We start from the raw sequence: 21,320 nt of genomic DNA, 5'->3' as shown, positions 1-21,320 counted from the left end.
ACATCAGCTAGTTGTGTGACAATTTGTGTGAGGTTATGCACCTCATTATCCAAAGGACTGCTCATATTTCCTTTATCGGTCGGTGATACTGCACCATCAGGAAAGTAAACTTGTCGATGGTCATAATTGGCACTTTTTGATCCATATATCGCAATCTGGTTTGCTATTGAGGTTTTCAATTGTTTTGACGCCTTGTTGAATGTTTCTGGGTTCCTTTCTATTACATGCCTTGTAGAATTTTTGTCTTTACATTCTCGGAGGAATGCTTCGGTTCCAATCTGGTTTGATCGTCTTTCTTGCTGAAGCGCTGTTCCAATGCTTTTTTTAAGGCCTTGGAATCATCATCAGTGTTTACCTTGCGAGCGTACTCAAAGCCAACATCGGCCTGGCAATCTGAGGCCTACACACATTTTTCCTGCTTTTCCATTGTCATCTATCGGCAGTTCGTTAAAATTGGTAAATGAACGCCTCCCAATTCAAGGGTCCTCTTCAATTGAGTTTTTGCATTTTTGGGAGCTGTGGGCTTCGGCTCCAGTCCCTTGCACCGATATTTTCTTGCCATCGGGTATATTCTCTCTCCAATGAGGAGTCTGAAGAAGAACAACTCTTTTGGTTTCCTCTGCCCTCTCCTTGGTCAGTCAGTGGAGTCAGCTTGCTGTTAATGGAAGCCTGTTAGAGCTCCAGGAGCTGACGAGGTTGTCATAATTAGAGTGATAAATGTGGGATTTGCCATTAAATCGACGGGGATGATACCGTAAGTAGGCACTGCATTCAGCATTGGAGAAACTTGATAGGATCCACTTGCAGCCAATTGTTTCTTTAATGATGTGCTGCTCTGAACCAAATATTATTGACTCAAAGTAGATGGTATGTGTGCGTAAGACGACACATAAGCCTTTTGCTGGTATCCTTGATTAGAGGTTTATAGTATGTTCTTAAATGGAGATTGTTGTTGAATAGTTTGAACTGTTTCGTGCAGGGCCATTGGCCCTGACATAGGACTTTTGACTTAAGGTGAAGACACCTTTAGCAAAGTTTGCGCGGTTGATGGTTCATGCGAGCTACAATTGGGGAAAGACCCAAGGCATGGATTTCGTTGTGTACTTTTGGTAAACTTGCGTTGTACTGGCTAAGGTAAAATTTTAGCTTAGATGATGTGCTCATTGCAGGCATTTTAACTTCTTTATTTCAATTGTCCACTAATTCATTTACAACATATGCCAGTTGTTGGAAGGTATCCTACTGTTCAAATGCAACTTTAAATTGAACTGTGTCTCCTTCCTCAGTTGTTTTCAGCTTGTCCATCCGTCTCACCACAACATTGAATATGTTATTGGTCTGACCATCCATTTCGCCAAGCAATTTCCACTATCCGTGTGGTCTACCCTATCTTCAGACTGTTGAAGTTGCTGAGATATTGCTCCCATCTGTTCGTTATTAAAATGCATTGCCTCTTTCTGTTCTGCTTGAATCGAGACCAACACATATTTTAGCAATTCGCTCTTCGCTCTGTTTTATATTGCAGTAAATCCAAGCTGTTCTTTGAGCATTAGATTTTCTATCTGCTAAAAATTCTTGGTACAATTGTTTAATAGTCATTTCTGAGTTGTCCTCTGTTAAAGCGTCTTCAGCTGTGGGTTTCTCCGTATCCCCAAGTGATTAAGTTTCTGCCATTTCAATGTTCTTGTCTTTGTTGTCCTCAATTTCTGCCATTTCACTGATATGTGTTTAAAAGATTTTCTATTCACAGTATAATATCTCAAATTTCAAAATATTGCGACCAAAGAAATAAGATAGGCACTGAATAATATCTTTAGGCAGATAAATCCCAAATCACAGCTTTTATGTGTGACCCAAGACAACAAATAGTGCAGCTTTTAATGAAAGCTACTACTACAGCTTTTGATAAAAGCTACTACTTTGTGTATGAAATAACAAGCAAGGCAAAATTAAAAAGGACAGAACTGGGACAAATACTAAATGACACTGTACATCAATAAAATTCTTATATTCAGGTCAATTCTCAATAATGAATATTTGCTTAGTTTTCAAGGCGGCCATTTTGAAAATAGCCACCATTTTGTATTTCAAAGATAGATCAAAACAAAATCTTGCTAAGTACACCAAGTCATTCAAATATGTTGATTTTAGTGCTTCCAGCATCTAATCCACTGTGCAATACTGGAAAATATTTTAGAACGTACGGCAGCCATCTTGAAATAATCCGCCATATTGAATTTTGAGGGTGGGTCCATAGCTAATATTGCTCAGTACAAAAAAAAATGTACCATCATGCAAAAATTGGTGCTTTCCTCATTATTTGAGCAATTTTTTCACCGATCGGCCGGGCTATAAAAGCTTCCAGAAAACCTACAAAAACTAAGACATTATTAAACCATCAATCCCTGATATTGCGTTCTTCATATCTAACAAACAAATAAAAGAAGGCTTTGACTTGCATGAAGCAAATATTGATCAAATGAAATTAGATATCCTGATTTAGTATATTCATCAAATAAGCTATAATTTTTGCATGTGTGAATTACAGAATTTATTGCTCAAATATTGTGAATTAATTTCGCTGCCTTTTTTCCTTTTTTCATTTAAAGTATTATTAACAAATTAGACCCCCACTTTATATTCCCAAATTTTCCAGGCCCCCTTAATTTATCCTTCCCACTTTCAGGTTACAAATGACCAGTCCCTTGAAAATGTAAACGAGTTACGATAAATATGTTATTTTAATCAGATTGAACCCCCCTCCCTTCCTGACAAAATACGAACGGTCGGTGCTTTAGTAAAACTGCATTTCAAATTCTTGGAGTGTTTGCCACGATGTTCATTTTGAATTTAAAAAAAAAGGGACAGTTATGGACACTTTTTGCCTTCACATAGGCGGATCCAAGGGGGCCCTGGGGGGCCCGGGCCCCCCCTTTCGTGGGAAAAATTTGGTTGAGTATATAGGGAATCACTGAAGCATGACTGGAGCGGGCCCCCTCTTAGGCAAAGTTCTGGATCCGCCACTGCTTCAATCAGGCAGTCAGAATGTAACATATAATTCAACAACGCCCATATGGATATTAACATATATATGTTAACATTTATCTGTTTTATTATTAATTAAAAAATACAACAACAAAACACAGATGTTTAGTACAAACCAGCAGGTCATAAAAACATGTATTTCTCAAAATAAGTCAGTTGTTAGTAAAAAGGATGTCCGAATACAGACAAAGGAAAAAACAAAGGAAAATTGATAGGATCAAGCTTTTTTGTGATTGGTTTAGCATTTGTTGATATATATCTGTGTTGTGATGTTTTATTTCTTGGCTAGTATAACATGTACCGAGAAATTAAACAGGCAATATATATGCCCGAAGTTTTAGAATTCGTTCATACAGTTTTGTATTATTCAAAATTATTAGTCAGTACAAGGATCACCAATCATTCACCTTTCATTTGATACCTTAACAACTAAAATATATTCTACATAGCTTTATATTACACCTTATGCGTAGAAACTATTTTGTTTTAAATATGTTATACTTTCCTGTATGTTTTTTTATAATGCTCGATTTGGCTGTGATACATCTTACAAAGTCTATCCTAATCATTTTGCCCCATATCTTTTTTTCTATTACAAATTGTTTACTAGTACTTCAGAATAATAAGCACTTTTACCAGTGAGCATAGAATAATTTTGGAAACCCGAAGACCTGCGCGGTACACAATTTGAGTTGTGTGTGCTCCTGATATTATTTATATATAATTTAAAATTGTTACAAAAATTTTAAAACTTGTGATCCCCCTTCTGTCATCCCATAAAAAAAAATATATGTTAAACTTATTTATTTTGAAGGTATGAATTAAGGTAGCAGAGGTTTGACGACATTAAATTCTCATAAATTGATTAATAGGATGACAAATAGATAAAAAAAAAAAAAACCACACAAACTGAACTTGAGGACTTGCTCGAATTCAAATGGAGCGTGACTTGGTGCGTCGACTGGGTAAATGACTATGCTTTCGGGTGGGGGAGGGGGGGGGACGTAACATTTGGAAAAAAGTAAAATAACAAAAATACCGAACTCCAATGGAAATTCTAAACTGAAAGTCTGATTTTTTTCAAGTCCTGATCTTGAAATAATAAAATAAAATAAAGACACCCCCCATCCTTTCCAAAGACAAAAAAAAATCATCCCATCATCTCTCAATACTTGTGTTCGTTACAACAAACCATACAATGCTTCGAAAATCTGCAAAATCTGAGACATCAAACCATCCATCCCTGATATAGTCGTTCTTCATGTCTAACAAACAAACAGAAGATGGCATGACTTGCATATAACAAATATTGAAATGAAATTTGAAGTAAAAAATGATAACACAAGAGATATAGAAAAAACATCTGAATCGCGTATTAGATATTCCTGCTGAAAATAGTCAATCAAATACTGATTTAGTGTATTCATCAAATTAGCTATGGTCGTATTGTAGTCTCTTTGACACGATTCCGCGTGTCTATTGTCAATTTTAACTATATGATTTTTGTAGGCTTGAAATATATTTATATAGAATTGTTCGAATCCTGTGAGCAAATTTTGATCCCCCCACACCCATTTTCAAGTATTGGAAAATTAGACTAAACATCTTTAAATTTTTAAAACTTATCAAGGTCCCCTTAACTTCTTCCCCTTTCTTAATGTTACAAATGACCAGTTCCTAAGTAAACGATTTACGATAGAAAGTGTGTTATTCATATTGAACATCCCTCCCTCCCCCAAGAAAAGATGAACGAAAGGTTCCTTAGTAAAACTGAATTTCAAATTCTTGCAATGTTTGCCACGAAGTACATTTAATGAAAAATGGAGAGTTATGGACACTTTTCTCATTCAATCCGACAGTCAGAGTATAACACATATGTCAACTATCTCAGTCAACTATATCTATAGCCTATAGAAGTACGAATATTAATATTTGTTTTTCTCTTTTTTTTAATTTTAAACATATAAAAATCAAATGTTTAGTACAAACCAGCAGGTCATAAAAAAACATAAATTTCTCAAAAAAAGGTCAGTCGGTTAGTAAAAGGATGTCCGAACACCGGCAAAGGAAAAAACAAAGGGAAATTGATAGGATCTAGTTGATATCTTTAGCTATATGGTGGTGTCATTTCTTGACTAGTATAGCATGTATAAATTGTTTACCTGAGAATAATGTCCACTTTTACAGTGGGTATACCATAATTTTGCAGTCCTGAAGACCCGCGCGGTACGCAATTTGAAGTTATGTGCTCCTGATATATATTTTTATCATGTTTTTTTATTTTTTATCATGGTTTTTTTTTTTTTTTTGTTCGAATGATGAATGGATAAAAAAAAAAAGAGAGATGTTGGTGTACGTTGACGAGACAGCAATCCATTAAAACAAAAATAAGACATATCGTCGCTGTTATGCAAAAACCTCGTATCTCAATTTTTTGTGGAAATCTTTTTATTGATTATTTAGAATTAAATATGTATGTTCGAAAATATCTGATCTTCTAACCAATCATTAACCTGAATTCTGACATGTGACGAAAAAGTGTAGTCGGATTGGTGAGACATTTTGTTGTTCGAAAATATCGTATCTCAAAAGAAAAACACACGGCACGGCAGCTGACATCATAACAGCTACAGTTTAATCAATTTTAGGTTCTCAAAGCTAATAAAGCTTAGAAATAATGTGAAAAGCTTTCAAAATACAATATCGGTGCAGACATTTTTGCTCGTCGATTGCAATGGTTAGAAGATCAGAATTTTTCGCACACAGTGGAACATACACACAGAATAAAAACAAATAGTAGAATAATTGCAGAAACAAAAACATAATATAATCATGTTCATAAAAAGATAACAAAATAAGAGTTATTTCTAAAGATTAAGAAAAAAAATCTTAAAAATTACAATTAAGGAAACTAAAGGCTCCCATCCAGACCCTTAGTTTGTTTGTTTGTTTTTCTTTTGGTCATGGAGGTGCGTGTCCTTCGATGATTTATCGTATGGAAATTGATAATTTGTCAATAACAATTTTAAAACTCTTGAAGTTTTCAATGTTAGTCCGGAATTTGAACGGTTCATTTTATTTTGTGTATTATTTGACATCCGGCAATTCAGCATACCTGGCAAAAAAAGTACGAAATTGGTACTCTCTGGGTAAGTTGACTGATTCTTAAACCAATGTATTTACTCTTTCTTTCTGCTGGTAAAATCTTGGACTTCCAGTAATTATTAGAGGTCAAAACAAAAGAAAATAAAGGAACTATTTGAACAGGTGTTTTCAATATCACTGCGCGTCTACTCCTATTTTTAGCAGGTCAACTCACCGGTAATAAACTTGGGAAATAAAACAGAGAAACACCTTCAACACACAATTACTGGATACAATTTTTGGTAAGAATTTATAATAATTTAGTACAAAAGGATGACAAATCGTCAATTCGTGACAACATTTTTACAAACTCTGAAATTAACCCTAATATCCACACCTGAATATACAGGTAAAACATGTAAAAAGTCATACTTGATAATTCCAGGTAAAAAGGGTTTTCTAAATTTTTTATCAATGACTTGTTTGCAGTATGTTGTAATCTGATATAATTCAAGGGTTTTTGACGTTTAAAATGATGTCAGAGCTACAAAAGCAAACTTTCAAATTTAGGTGACACACCCTTTCAATTCAATATAGATTATCACATATATTATAATACATATAGGAGATTATCTGGTAATTAATATCATTGTTACTGTTTAACCCACATGTCTATAGCTTGCTTAACAGGATGTGATACAGACAAACAAATATTGAAGGGGGAAGTTCACAAGCAAATGACAAGTCTATTTTATCATTAAATTTCCTTGTTTACTTTTTGCCAGTGATTGAAAACTCCAATAATCATTATAATGATCTGAAGTTTCAAATCCAAATTGAATGCATTGACAGAAGCAGCCAATGCATTCAGTGGCGGATCAAGAACTTTTTGTATGGGGTGCCGGTGGGGTGGGGGCAATGACTGACGGTGGGCCCTCTCCATTTATGCTTCAGTGATTCCCTATTCAATCAACCCCTGGATCCTCCTTTGGCAATGAAGGTTAAGTTTTTTGTTTTTATTTAGTTGTATAAATGACAATATCCACCACTGGTCAATGCTACACTTTTCAAATACATGTAGACCATGTAGACAAACAATTGTTTATTTAGAACATGATAAATAAGGTGGTTATTTTTCTCAATTAAATATGGTTTCATATTATTCAAGTTAGGTAAGATCTTTTAAAGCCAACTATACAGTATGTTTTTTCTCATTGTTGAAGACTATCATGACTATATATATATATGGTTTCCCATAATTCCACTTTATTTTTAAATTTTTGTTGTCTCATTGGCAATGACATACACTATCTCCTTATTTTCATCATGTTCATATTGGCACACAAACTAAGTATCAATCAGCAGTACATGTATGTATTTTAGAATTGCAAAGTCTAAACCAGTTTTATTTAAATGTTTTGTTGCTGGGCTTAATTTTCTTCAATGTTTACAAAACTTTATCACTTCTGTTTAATTTGCAAATTTGCTGAAGGTTAAATAAAATTGAGAATGGAAATGGGGAATGTGTCAAAGAGACAACAACCCGCCCAAATAAAAAACAACAGCAGAGGGTCACCAACAGGTCTTCAATATAGCGAGAAATTCCCGCACCCCGAGGCGTCCTTCAGCTGGCCCCTAAACAAATATATACTAGTCCAGTGATAATGAACGCCATACTAATTTCCAAATTGTACACAAGAAACTAAAATTAAAATAATACAAGACTAACAAAGGCCAGAGGCTCCTGACTTGGGACAGGCGCAAAAATGCGGCGGGGTTAAACATGTTTGTGAGATCTCAACCCTCCCCCTATACCTCTAACCAATGTAGTAAAGTAAACGCATAACAATACGCACATTAAAATTCAGTTCAAGAGAAATCCGAGTCTGATGTCAGAAGATGTAACCAAAGAAAATAAACAAAATGACAATAATACATAAATAACAACAGACTACTAGCAGTTAACTGACATGCCAGCTCCAGACTTCAACTAAACTGACTGAAAGATTATGATTTCATCATATGAACATCAGGCACAATCCTTCCCGTTAGGGGTTTAGTATCATACCATCATAACATATATGAGAAGAACATAACCTGTGTCATGCCAACAACTGTTTTTAGAATAAATGTGTTTAGTTCCGATGCAAAGACCTTATCAGTGACTCAATATTAACGCCAAAATATGCAATCTTTAATGACTTGACAACAGTATCGTAATTATATCCCTTCTTAATAAGTCTATTCAAAGGTTTTGTAAGTTTCTGAGGTGAATACTGACACCTTTGTGCTTTATAAAGAATATTACGATAAAGAATATATATATATATGGTGTGTCAATTGAACAAAGAATTTAATATTAATCCTTTCTTTCAACTAAAATAACCTCAGGTAATCAAATTGTGTACTATATAAGATAAAGGTTAAAAAATAAATATCTCGAATAACAAAAGATGACATAATTAACTGTAATTTCCTTACCTAGCACTTACCTGTCAATAACAAGTCAATTAACAACATGGTATACACCTGTCCTCACCTGGTGGGAATAAAACAATTACATGTACATGTAACTATAACACAATTGAAAAAGTTATAGTATTTCATGTATTTGTTTATTGATATTGGTCAATGGTGTCTATACCATTTGTAATGTATAATACACAGAGCAGTAATTAGTTGTCTACCACAATTCAATGACAGATTCTGAAATATCTTCTACTAATTTTAAGGTAATTATGGTGTCTGCTTGGAAAAGATTTGCTCAAATAACCAAAGATTCCATCATTTTACTTATTGACAAAATGCTCAAGGTGCATGCAGTTGCATTGGTTAATTTAAACCTCTCTCAGACTGTGATTTTTTAATGTCAAGTGAACTTTTTTTTTCTTTTTTTTTGTATACATATTTTTTCCCAGATTTATTTCATCATGTTTATCATACCCTAAAAGCCCAATTTGAGTTGACCAGTTTGACATTGACAAGAAATCGCTGCTGTGTATGATATTTTTCTCTACATTTAAATTTTTCATGGTAGTATTATAAAATGTCTATCTACAATCCATCATTGATTTTTATATCTTCAAAGTCTTGTTATAATACCTGTAAAAGATACACAATGGGTTAATTAAATCACTGTAAAATGGAAACAATGCTTTCATGTGAAAAAACACTAAGTCAGTGGATTTAAAAAATTCTAAACCCCCCCCCAGTAATAAGGAGATAAATAGCTTTATCGGAATGATTAGTGACATACAATGACATGCACATGTATTTTCTCTAAAATGCTTCAAAATTTCATGTGTATCTAAATAACAACAGATGTTGATTTCTTCAAGACACATACATGTACAAGAAGACCTTCTAAAATTTGTGAGGCAGACTTATTAATTCATTTATAAAATCCTTCAGCTCGTCATTCAGAAAATAAAAAAAGGGTCCTCTAATCACTGTTCATCCTAATGTAGATCTACAGTTGTTCATACAAGGGACTGTTCATGTCTTACTTGAGCATATTTAGAAAGAAATAGAAAGTTTTGTCTATGTTCAATTTGCAACCTCAGCCACTTCAAGGGAGGTAAGTCATATTTATTATCAGCATGATTGATAGTTGAAGATGTATACTTATTTTTCACTCTTTTAGTCTTTTAATCCTCAATATGAATATAAAATCATGAATAACAGAAAAAACTGATCAATAAATTATTTTTGCCATAAATTTGAAATGAAAATTTGTCTCGAGCAATGAAAATTTTCTGCAAAATACTAGATTTGCTTAACTTGTAATCATGGTAATTGAAAACAACACTTTTTATTCCATCAAAAGTGTTGAGGGATCATGTTTTTGAATCTATACTTTCGCCCTTCAATTAGTATGAATACATTGTTTCAGGTTTATAAGTTTTGGTTTAAGGTGCTCATGCAGTCATATGAACCTCAAATTTGTGATCATGCACTGATCTTAATATTTGAAACATGTTATCATATGAGATGGTGCTAATTTTAAGAATGTTTAGTTTACCAAATTCATGAAATTAGTGGTTTAATCCAGATTTCAATGTAAAATAAATTGGACATGAAATGTGAGATGAGCAGCATGTTTCCCAACAGACACATTCCAATGGACATGGTGTATAGTGATTATGTTTTTTATTTGGACAATATATTCTTGCTGCAACCCCATAAATGCACATTATATACACATTGACTAAAGCACTTTGTCATGATTTTAAGGCAATTATTTATAAAGAAAATTGTTCTTATTGCTAAGATAGAAAAAAGTAATGAAAAATAAAGGGCTGCTGACACTCAGTGCTGAAACAAAAATTAATGCCTTCTATGTATTGTTTTGGTAGAGTTTCCGTATTGCTACTATATGTATGAACATGATCATTTGATTACAATTTTACCTTCGGTTGCATGGCAACCCAACCGATAAATATTCTTTTAAAAACCATAGGTATGAAGTATTAACAGTCTATTGATCTATAGCAGAAAATGTAGATACAATATAGCAGTATATAAAATCCAATAGAATTCTGTAAATTATGTGACAGTCATCAATTCTAAATATAAGGAGGAAGTAAAAAAATATCTACAATCTGTTGACAATTGAATAAAAATCTAATTGTGTAGGTTAATAATCATAACACTCAATGTAAGTACATTTACATTGATTATTTTGTCTCGTTTCTAATTTTTTGCTTAATGGTTGTATTTTTAAAAATATGAATATGAACGAAAGTAGATATTGGTTGGAACTACAATTTTGAATAAAATTAGAATTTGGGTTCAAAGATCAATGAGACAGCAACTAAACAAAATGAAGCAACAGCTGTTTTTCAAGTATAAAATTAAAGATAAGATTTTACATAGAAATGAACATACATGACATACATGTATATTTCAAAGGACAGAGGTTATCTGTAAGTCATACATGTATATAAACATGCACATCCAAAGTATTCTGAACAATCAGATCATATGTTGTTTCACAATAAAAAACACTCAGTAAGTTCTATGGTGTTTGTATGATTATATTACAATGATATGGGGTTCAAATATTTGTCCGTCATGGCTGTGATTTTAAGGGAGGAAAATTTAATACTATTTTAAATTAAAATGTAGTATGATGTCTTTTGTGAAAACCAAAGCAATGTCGGATATATTTATCATTTCCTGCTAATGCCAACTTGCCTTGTGTTTTTGGAGGGAAAACTTGCTGTAGTAACCTTAGTGTAACATTTTGTGCTGAAATGCCTTAATTGACAGATAGTTATGTATCATTTCTTTTGGTCTTTCAAATGAACAAGAATTACAATCATGGTTCCTGCAGCACCTTGATGTATTTTTGTTGATTTATCCCTCAATCCATTCCCAAAATTTGTCAATAAATATGGATAGAAAAGACTTTAAACAACAGAATATAACAGCTTATTTCAGTGCCCTTACAAAATGTAAGTCTCTTTACAGATTTTAAGTAGTACTTTCTACTTGTATTTTGTTAAAATCAAATATATCATATGTTATAATTGTTATTCAAATATTTTATCTATAGATATATTTTTTGTGCACACAAATTTAAGCCATTATTTATGACACAAGTGAGAGAAAAATAGCGACATTAGCAGTAAATCAGTGTTACGCTTAACAAAAGCACAGTATTTAAAACTTGATAAATTTGATAAAAATTAAAATGTGCAAAATAAATAAGAAGATGTGGCATGAGTGCCAATGAGACAACTCTCTAAGGAAGGCACAATGTGAAGACAGTAAACAATTATAGGTTAAAGTACAACCTTTAACAAGGAGCAAATTCATTGAATTTAAGGGACGACATCAAAATATCAATGTGGGATAAAAAACTTAAATCAAATAGTTTGGGGGTGGGGGTTAAAATTCTGCAAGTTTTGTATATCTAAAATCGATTTTTACATATATCCCTATTGGTAAATCAATTTTTCCCAAATTAAGTTAAGAGGGGGGGTGGGGGGGGTCAGTGAAAAAACTATGTGAATTAAGTTTTTTATCCTACATTGAACTTTTGATGTCGTCCCTAAGAAGAAAAGTAAGAGTAAGCAATGTCTCTTTAAGTACATTATACTAGAAGATATCTTAAATCAATGGATCACCTTGGTTTGTATATATATATATCAAGATATAAATATTTAAATTACACCCTGATTACCATTACATGCATTCTATTGATTAGAAGTAGGAAGAAACACAGGTATATACCTTGATTAGAGGGTTGTACCGGTAATCTAAAGTTAAATGATAATCTACTTTGATGACTTGTTGATGTATAAACTGTCTAAAGGACTGTGTCACCAGCTTGATAGTGAGTCACCTCAATTAATGGCTTAACATCAATGCATGTTATTTATGCATAGAATACATACCTGCTATCTTTTTAAGATTTCTGCAGGGTATTTTAGAACAAGAAGAACTAATGCACCTCTAATACATGAAAAAATTAGTCCACTATATACATGTACATGTACTGTGATTTAGATATAAATGTGCTAATATAAAAAAGAAGATGTGGTATGATTGCCAATGAGACAACTATCCACAAAAGACCAAAATGACACAGACATTAACAACTATAGGTCACAGTACGGCCTTCAACAATGAGCAAAGCCCATACCGCATAGTCATATAAAAGGCCCCGATAAGACAATGTAAAACAATTCAAATGAGAAAACTAACGGCCTTATTTATGTAAAAAAATGAACGAAAAACAAATATGTAACACATAAACAAACGATAACCACTGAATTACAGGCTCCTGATTAAAGTCCTTTGAATGCATGCCTTTTATGAGGTGTTCAGTGTATTGTTTTTTGGAGGATTTCAAAAGACTGATAACACCCTTCATGGGAGAAATATTTTACTTTTAAGTAGGAAGCATTTAAACAGTTTAAGCATTAAGTGAAAGATTTTAATTTTTACAGTGCGTCTTCTAGAATAATTGCTAATCCTTGTTCATGTGAAGGTCGATAAGAGGTAAAAATTAAGGACACTACACTAGGGTAATAGGACCTAGAGATTTATTCTATTTTAGGATATTAAGTACCTGTATTTAAATCATCTTTTCAGTGGACCCTAAAGTACACAATACAATTATGTTATTTAAAGTCATACTTGAAAAACCAGATTACATGCAACCAAACATGTATTCATGTGTTAAAACTCATCTAAATGAATGTCAACAACGTGTGTAATTTTAATCTCTTATATACATACAGTGACTCAGAACGTTTACAAACCATTTTTCAATAAAATTAATGTGAACAAGCAATAACAATTATGACAATTGATTTGCCATTGGGAAAATACATCTTATACCAAGAAAATATAGATATTTCGTTAGCTTCAAGGTGAAACTGTATATACATGTACATGTATCAGACAGTACAGATTTTACATTGAGATAATGGAGATTTTGTTGATAAATATCTCATTAGCTTTCCATGTGTAGTCTGTTATACTTCCTTAACTTAAACGAACTATCCACGTCACAATCAATAATTTTTATTGAAAGATCAAAAATTTCAAAGTTAAAAAGTTTACACTATATACATGATATATATTAAATAGGAGGAGGAGAGTTGTATTAAAACATAAAACTTACATACCCATAGCCAGTGGGGGTTCGGACGAACTTCCCCTTGAAATCAAATAAGCACTGTTAAAGTCAACGTTTTGCATGTTTTGTTCAAATTGTGACTGTTAAAGTTGAGTTCATGCATATGAGTCCAACGAATCCCCCCCCCCCCCTTGAAATTCCTGGCTACGGGCTTGACTTAGGTCTGGTCTCGAGTAAACTGGTTTAACACCATCACATTTTCATATGCCTGTTATAGTCAAGTACTTATTCAGTGGCTGTCTTTTATGATTTTATATTTTTTGTCAGGGTTTGGGAGAATATTTTGTTATTTCATGTATTTTGAGTAGATTACTTTTCTATTTTCAGGTAATCCACTATGGATGGTGGAAAGAAGGTATGGGTGCCCCACGCCCATGATGGGTTTAAACTGGGTCGTATTGTAGACATCGGATCTGATGACATCACAATTGAACCATTTGATGCTCCGGGAACTGTAAGTTGATAACAAATTGATATTAGAATTAAAAAAAAACTGAAAAAAACCCAAATACATATATATGAATATTATAACTGACTTAGTTCTCACATCTCAAAGTTTTATTGGAATACAGTATACATGGTTATATTTAATGGTTCAATGAAAAATGTGAATGAAGTATGTAAGGGACTTTCCTAAAATTTGAATTCATTTTTTCTTGCTAATTGTCATGCCCAAAGAGCCATTGTGTAAGAGAATTATTAAGATTCATCCAAAAATTAGAAAATGCAGTTTATATGTCAATGAGACAACTCTCAAGTCTCAACCAGAATGAATAAGTAAAGGTCATATCAACAGTGTGTCTTTCTTTAGTATATGTCAATTTTAATGATTGAAATGTTAACTGCATGTGAGCCAGATGTCCTATTGAAATATGGAGCATGTGTTACAAATGCATTGTATACAGTTTACTTGTTTTGTACTTTTTTGTAAATTGAAATTAATCAGATCAAACATGGGGGAAAAAATATTGAGGTTTATTTAGGTAGTCTATTGTGACATCTAATATTTATAAATGAAAATATAAAACAAAGACATGAACATAAAGATCTTAAACTTTTTTACAATTTTATGATTTATAAGACTCAAAAACAGAAATCACAACCTCTTTGATTCTTTAGAATATACCGGTATATGTATATATGCAAGCATGAAATTGAATTTAGAATCTATGAGCCTGCAATTGTTGAATAATACATGTTTTCCCGTTTCAGGCAATACATTCAGTGTATGACAGAACCTTCCCAGCTGAAGAGTATGATAATAAAGATGTTGATGATAACTGTAAGTTTATTTCTATAATGCACAGAAATGCTTGCTTCCTATTTGATCTCCTATGGTAGGAAGAATTCTGCACACTTTATTAATCCAGTCAAACTAAGGTTTAACCTCAAACTAATTACAACAGAAAATGTTTTAGGTCTAATCTATAGTAATAGCCCCAATTATACACAGAATAATAAAATCTAACTTGAGGAAATCTCAAAATCAGCAACTTTAATTTCCTATGGAAATTATCATTGGAAAGGGAAGATAACGACGTAAAATTTGTCTTTTTTGTCAGTTTTTGGATGATTTTCTTAAAAATCATGTAAAGTATGATGCTTTGATGAAGTTCGTATTTTACAAATGTACAAAACCGAAGTGTTATGGGTATTTTTTTTGTTTGTACATTTTTCATTTAAAGAAATTGTAAATTTATGGCTATGTAACCGTTTTGAAAAAATAATGTGAATATTTGGTATTGTTTATATCTGTAAATTATATTTGTTCAGCATCTTCCTAATTGTTTAAAAATGTTTAGATGATTTTAGACCACAAAAAAGAAGAATATATGCATGATAATTAGATTTATTAAATTTGAAATTCTTTACCTTGACGTGCTGAAAAATCTAATAAATGGTCAACTTATGAATTATGAAATCTAGGTTGTAGCTTGATAAAAGATATGAAAACACCCTTAGAGTTGTTTGATGTACTCTAAAGACGGCTAAAATATCAAGAATCAATACATTCTATTGAATAGAAGCGGTAAAGTTCTAATTTTTTATCAATTTTTATTGATATTTCTGCCTTTTTTGCAGAGTTATCTCCCATTTCAATGCAAATCTCCATAAAATTTTGAAATCGTGATTTTTTAGTATTCCTCAAGGTAGACTTTGTTGGACTTTTTTTCTGTGTATATTTGGGGTATAATGCTAAAGATTAAAACTTAAAAATCTTCTGTTGCAATTACTTCAAGGTTAACTTAAGGTCAAAATTATGCTAGATTGACTGGACTATACAGTGATTTTTGACGATAAAAGAAATTCTGCACACTTTGCTTTTAATTAAAATGCAGTCAGAATGCAGTCAGCCATTGTGACAGCCTTGATAATAGATTTCAAGAAATTGTGGTTTTTAGAAATAGAAATTTTGTTAAGCCCTGACAAGGAGGAAAACATTCATAAAATAAAATTATTAATTAACCTTAATTAACTTTTTTGATATTTTACATTATCATAGTTTTATGGCTCTATAACAAATTGTATTTCTATGGAAGTATCTTTTCCTATTTCCTCTTGATTAACCACTATTTGTATACATCGCTGTATATTGTACTTTAAAAACCTTATACTTTGAGAATTTGTTTTACATTTAAGGTGGTTTAATGTACTTGAATGAAGCCACTCTTCTTCATAATCTAAGAATCAGATACCTGAAAAACCAGATCTACGTAAGTACAGCTTAGTGCATTAGTCAGGCTATAATGATATATCAAAGAGAGGCTAAAGATACCAAAATGACATTCAAACTCCTAAGTCAAAAATAAACTGACAACACCATGGCTATCAACAAACAAAGATCAAAAGGCAAATAATAGCATACAAAACCCAACATAAAAAACTAAAATTTAGGCATATAAAATCATATAGATTCATATTTCTGAAAGATCAAATCAAACTTACATTTTGTATTTCGACCAGCTAAAAATAAGTTACCTGAAAAACTTGATGTCATAATTACAGCTTGGTTAAAGCTGTACTATAGTGATATGGTGTTAGTTAGTCAAACTTACACATGATTGTCCATTCACCTTAGAATCAGATACCGAAATACTATATCAATGTACATCTAAGTACTGTTTAGTTAAATGATGTACAGGGTTATTGAATGAAAATTAAATTAATTGTACACATATTTTATTGAATACAAAAACATTCATATTATAAATATATTGTTAATTTAGAATGCATATATATGTTCTAATGTTTATGTGTTAATATTTCATTGCAGACCTACACTGCCAACATCTTGATAGCAGTTAACCCTTATTTTGAGATGCCAGACCTTTATGCAACACAGACTGTCAAGAAATATAATGGAAAATCCCTAGGAACAATGCCTCCACATGTGTTTGCTATTGGTATGTTTTTTGCTGAATCCATTTGAGCTGAAAACTTATCCTTCTGCCTAATTTCATTTATTAATGCTGGTGTTACTCAAACTTCTTGCAGCAGTTCATATTTGGCAGTCATAAATTATTAAGCAGCCAATTTAAAAACTTTACTATCACAAAAGTTTACTTAACTGTATTTGAAAGAGGGGAAAAGCAAAAAAGCAAAAAATACTGTACAGCAAGGAAAATTGGAAAAAGGAAAGTTCTTTATCAAATGGCAAAATAAAAAGCTCTATCACATCTAAAGGTTGGAAAACAACTGTCATATTCCCAATTTGATACAGGTCTTTTTCATGCAGAAAATTGTGGATTAAGCCTGGTTTTATATTATGCCTGGTGAATGATCATGATGGGACATTCAAACTCATTAGTTAAAAAGCTGACAATGAGATGGCAAAACATGAAGCACAATATTATAGAATACCATAGAACAATTTTCATTTCAACAAAAAAAATTGCTGCAATAAGATATTTAAAAGTAAGACACATTTTAATCATGCTACATGTAAATCCCTTTCAAACTAAAGCTTGATTGATTGTTGGTTGCTAAATGTCTTGTGGCAAATATTTCATGTATGTTCAGGACATATTCAATAATTGAAAAGAGAGCTTCCAACAACTGCTTTGAATAGATTATTTGTAAAAAAAATTACTAAATGTATAATTTCTAAGTATGAATGGTATAGTCAGATTGGCTGACTCACAGTACTAAGATAATGATGATTTGATTTGATGTTGTTAGACCCTGGTTATTTTAAGAAATTTGTTTGGAAAATGTCACTCACCCTTTCTTTATACAGGACTTATTAAAAAATAAATATTTATTATTCCAGCTGACAAAGCTTATCGTGACATGAAGGTTACCAAACACAGCCAGTCTGTCATAGTGAGTGGTGAATCTGGAGCAGGAAAGACTGAATCTACCAAATATATTCTGAAATACCTAACAGAATCCTGGGGTACAGGGTCCTCGAATATAGAACAGAGAATATTAGAATGTAAGTATTGACTTGAAACCAACAAGTGAGTGAAAATAGAGAACCTACCATTCTGGCAGAATCATGAGCACCAAGTCTTTGCATATAAAAGGAAAATAAAGTTTGATCTAGATTGAGGGTTCAAGCACCTAAGAAAAATATGACGTAGAAAATACATCTTTTTCTAAAACCTGCCTTTACAGCTCTCAGTCAAGTTTTGTAATATGGTTTGTCTAGTTATTAATACATTGAATAAACAGAAAAGTAATTGGGTCAGGAGGTGTTGTGGATTTCTCAAAGCCAGAAATGGTAATGTTTTCTTCTGTAGCTCAGTCCATATTGTAAACTTGGATATGTATGATGGCTCATTTTGAAACTGAGACTTTTCTTATATGTGGTTAAATTTCCTGGTTACAAAGTAAGATTCATTGTTTTGTAAATTAGCACACCCTGAATATTCGTTTGTGAAGGGTCTCCTTTTGGTAAAAAATCTTTTTTGTCACACACTAAGTTCTTGGAAACTTTAATACTTTGCATTACATTCATTAACTTCATAGTTTTTACACATTTATTCCATGGTCCTGTACTTTCCAAATCCACCCAAATTGTTAAGCTTAATCACTTTTTAAAAATAGAAACATGTCCAATAACACTACACAGAGATTTGTTTTGTTTATGCTCAAATTTTGAATTTCTCGCTTTGAGGCATATTTTGAATCTTTGTCCTACTGACTTGATATCATGCCAGCATTGTATATAGATATAAGAAGATATGGGGTATGAGTGCCAATGAGACAATTTGTAAAAGTAAACCATTACAGGTCAAAGTACGTTCTTCAACATCGGAGCCTTGGCTCACACTGAATTGCAAGCTATAAAGGGCACCAACAATGACTAGTATAAAACCATTCAAACGGGAAAACCAACCGTCTAATCTATATAAATTACGAGAAACGAGAAACACTTCTGAACCACATCAACAAACAACAACTACTGAATAGTTTCCTGTCGTGTCAATATTATTTACTGTCATGATTATGTTAAAAATTAAGTGTCTTACTTTCAAAATTTGCATTATTCTGCCAAAATGACAGACAGGTGAGACATTATAATAATTGCTGGGTGAACAGTTTATTGTTTTTGAAATATGAACCTTGTTTTCTCACATATCTTATGATTTACTATCATTTATTACAGCTAATCCATTACTAGAAGCTTTTGGAAATGCTAAGACAGTGAGAAATAACAACAGTAGTAGATTTGGAAAGTTCATTGAAATACATTTTGATGGAAAGGTAACCAATTAACCATCACAAGTCATTACAAGGCTTTTACTTATAAGTAAATGGTAGATATAGCATATTGATGAAAAGACAGCTAGCTCCTTCAAATATAGTTTTCCTTTGTGAAAAAAACCCAGATTGGATGAAGGGTTTAGACTTGAAAATATCAAATTAAAATTGCTTAATTGTCAAACACTCAACCTAGACATGTTGAATTTCTGCTATTGAGAACTCATGGAGCCATCTTTCTTTTAGTTTTGCACTGGAAAAAATGTTTTCTATCATTTTTACCTTTTTTTTTCAAAATGTTTTTATTTTTAGTCAACAGCATGGCAAGCTGAGGTGAAAGTTATTTTTGTTGCGTGTGTTATATAAATATTGACGTGATTTCAAAAATTTATATTGTTTTGGTATTCTCATTGTATTTGTTATTGTTTTGTGTTTGTCTTGTTGAATATTCATCCCCGCCCAATGAATGTATACCTGTTTACCATGTTTACCATGTTTACCATGTTTACCTGACTTAAAAACATTACTGGTCAAAATAATTTACTGTCCATGAATTTAAATAAATGATTTTTTAAGAGTTAATATTCAGTTTTAATTTTAGAATAGTTGTTATAATAAAGCTAAGTGTTTGAACCAAAAGTGCTGTGGTAAAATCTAAATTAAGATTAATTGATAACTCACCTGAATCTAGCTGTAAGACTTGCACAATATTGATTGTTAAGTTCTTCTTAAAACTTCAGTTAAACTGACCTACTTTCAGAAATAAGTGGACACTATATGATTTTTAATACAATTTTGAGTCAAAGTATTCAAACACATCTAGAGTGATAAGTTATTTCTAGGACTGAAATCAGCATCGCATGTTTCTTTGAAGATCTTAGTGAGCAAAAGATACTATTAGGGGGAAATGGCATTGCATGTTTAAAAAAAAATGGCATGATACCTTTGTACTTTTATATATAAAAAAGAAGATGTGACAAGATTGTCAATGAGGCAGCTCTCCATAAGAGTCAAATGACACAGAAATGTGGATTTGAACATGCTTGAAGTTCATTATATACACAAATATGTATCAAATCCTGTTGGTTAACTTTGTCAGTAATCTAATGTTAAAGGAACCATGCTAACAAATTTAATTTAATGTTACAGCCCTGATGTCAATTTTGAAAGATACCAAGTTAGACTTTCTTATTATGGAGTATACAGAATTTTCTTGTCTGTGTTTTTTTAAGTCATGGTATCACTTCTGTCGGAGAAAACTTCATAAAAATCTAACAAAAAAATAGACTAGGGTACATTTGACTGCTTTCCTTAAGATATAACCTCTAGTTTGAAAAGAAATTAAGATTTACTTTAATAAATAAAAAATGGAATCAGCAAATAAACTGAAAGATATCTTGTTTTTGATCAAATAATATGAAGACTAACAGAGCATTGAAAACCAACAGATCCATATTTTGAAATTCATGTTGTTATAATGATGTTACTTTTGTTTCAGTGTTATGTAAATGGAGGCTTTATTTCTCACTACCTGTTAGAGAAGTCAAGAGTGTGTACTCAGAGTAAAGAGGAGAGAAACTACCACATCTTTTACCGATTGTGTGCTGGGGCTCCCGATCAGCTGCGACAGAAACTTAGTCTGGCTCCTCCAGATAAATTCAGGGTAGATTGATATATATTGATGTTGTGTTTGATATTGTGTAGTGAAATTAAAATTTTCTTTCCATCATCATTCAATTTACCCAAAACATTTCAGATCGTAGAAAAACAATTATGGTTAACGCAGGTTTTGTTTTGTTTGATATACAATGAAAAGATTGACATTTATAAGATT

The 21,320-nt window shown here is 32.0% G+C and overlaps 1 protein-coding gene across 10 annotated transcripts in view; it reads left to right on the top strand.

Annotated features, from left to right (window-relative positions):
• The first annotated feature begins 6,040 nt into the window (after positions 1–6,040).
• The window catches only part of LOC139491298 (unconventional myosin-VI-like), a 45,502-nt gene continuing 30,222 nt past the window's right edge, over positions 6,041–21,320 (top strand). For 2 of the 10 annotated variants that reach the window (XM_071278911.1, XM_071278907.1), the window contains exons 1-8: positions 6,142–6,431; positions 14,108–14,234; positions 14,993–15,062; positions 16,421–16,494; positions 17,055–17,184; positions 18,051–18,215; positions 19,392–19,489; positions 20,985–21,149. In XM_071278911.1, the coding sequence (XP_071135012.1) occupies positions 14,118–14,234; positions 14,993–15,062; positions 16,421–16,494; positions 17,055–17,184; positions 18,051–18,215; positions 19,392–19,489; positions 20,985–21,149 (819 nt within the window). In that variant the 5' untranslated portion in view covers positions 6,142–6,431; positions 14,108–14,117. Of the gene's footprint in view, positions 6,432–9,540; positions 9,707–10,738; positions 10,787–14,107; positions 14,235–14,992; positions 15,063–16,420; positions 16,495–17,054; positions 17,185–18,050; positions 18,216–19,391; positions 19,490–20,984; positions 21,150–21,320 lie in introns of those variants that run through there. The other 8 variants (XM_071278916.1, XM_071278912.1, XM_071278915.1 and 5 more) reach the window with 5 other exon arrangements.

Source organism: Mytilus edulis, chromosome 10 (assembly GCF_963676685.1).
Source record: "Mytilus edulis chromosome 10, xbMytEdul2.2, whole genome shotgun sequence".
In the NCBI taxonomy this organism is placed as follows: Eukaryota; Metazoa; Mollusca; class Bivalvia; order Mytilida; family Mytilidae; genus Mytilus; species Mytilus edulis.
Note: the sequence above shows the minus strand (reverse complement) of the source record. Positions and strands in the feature narration are given on the sequence as shown.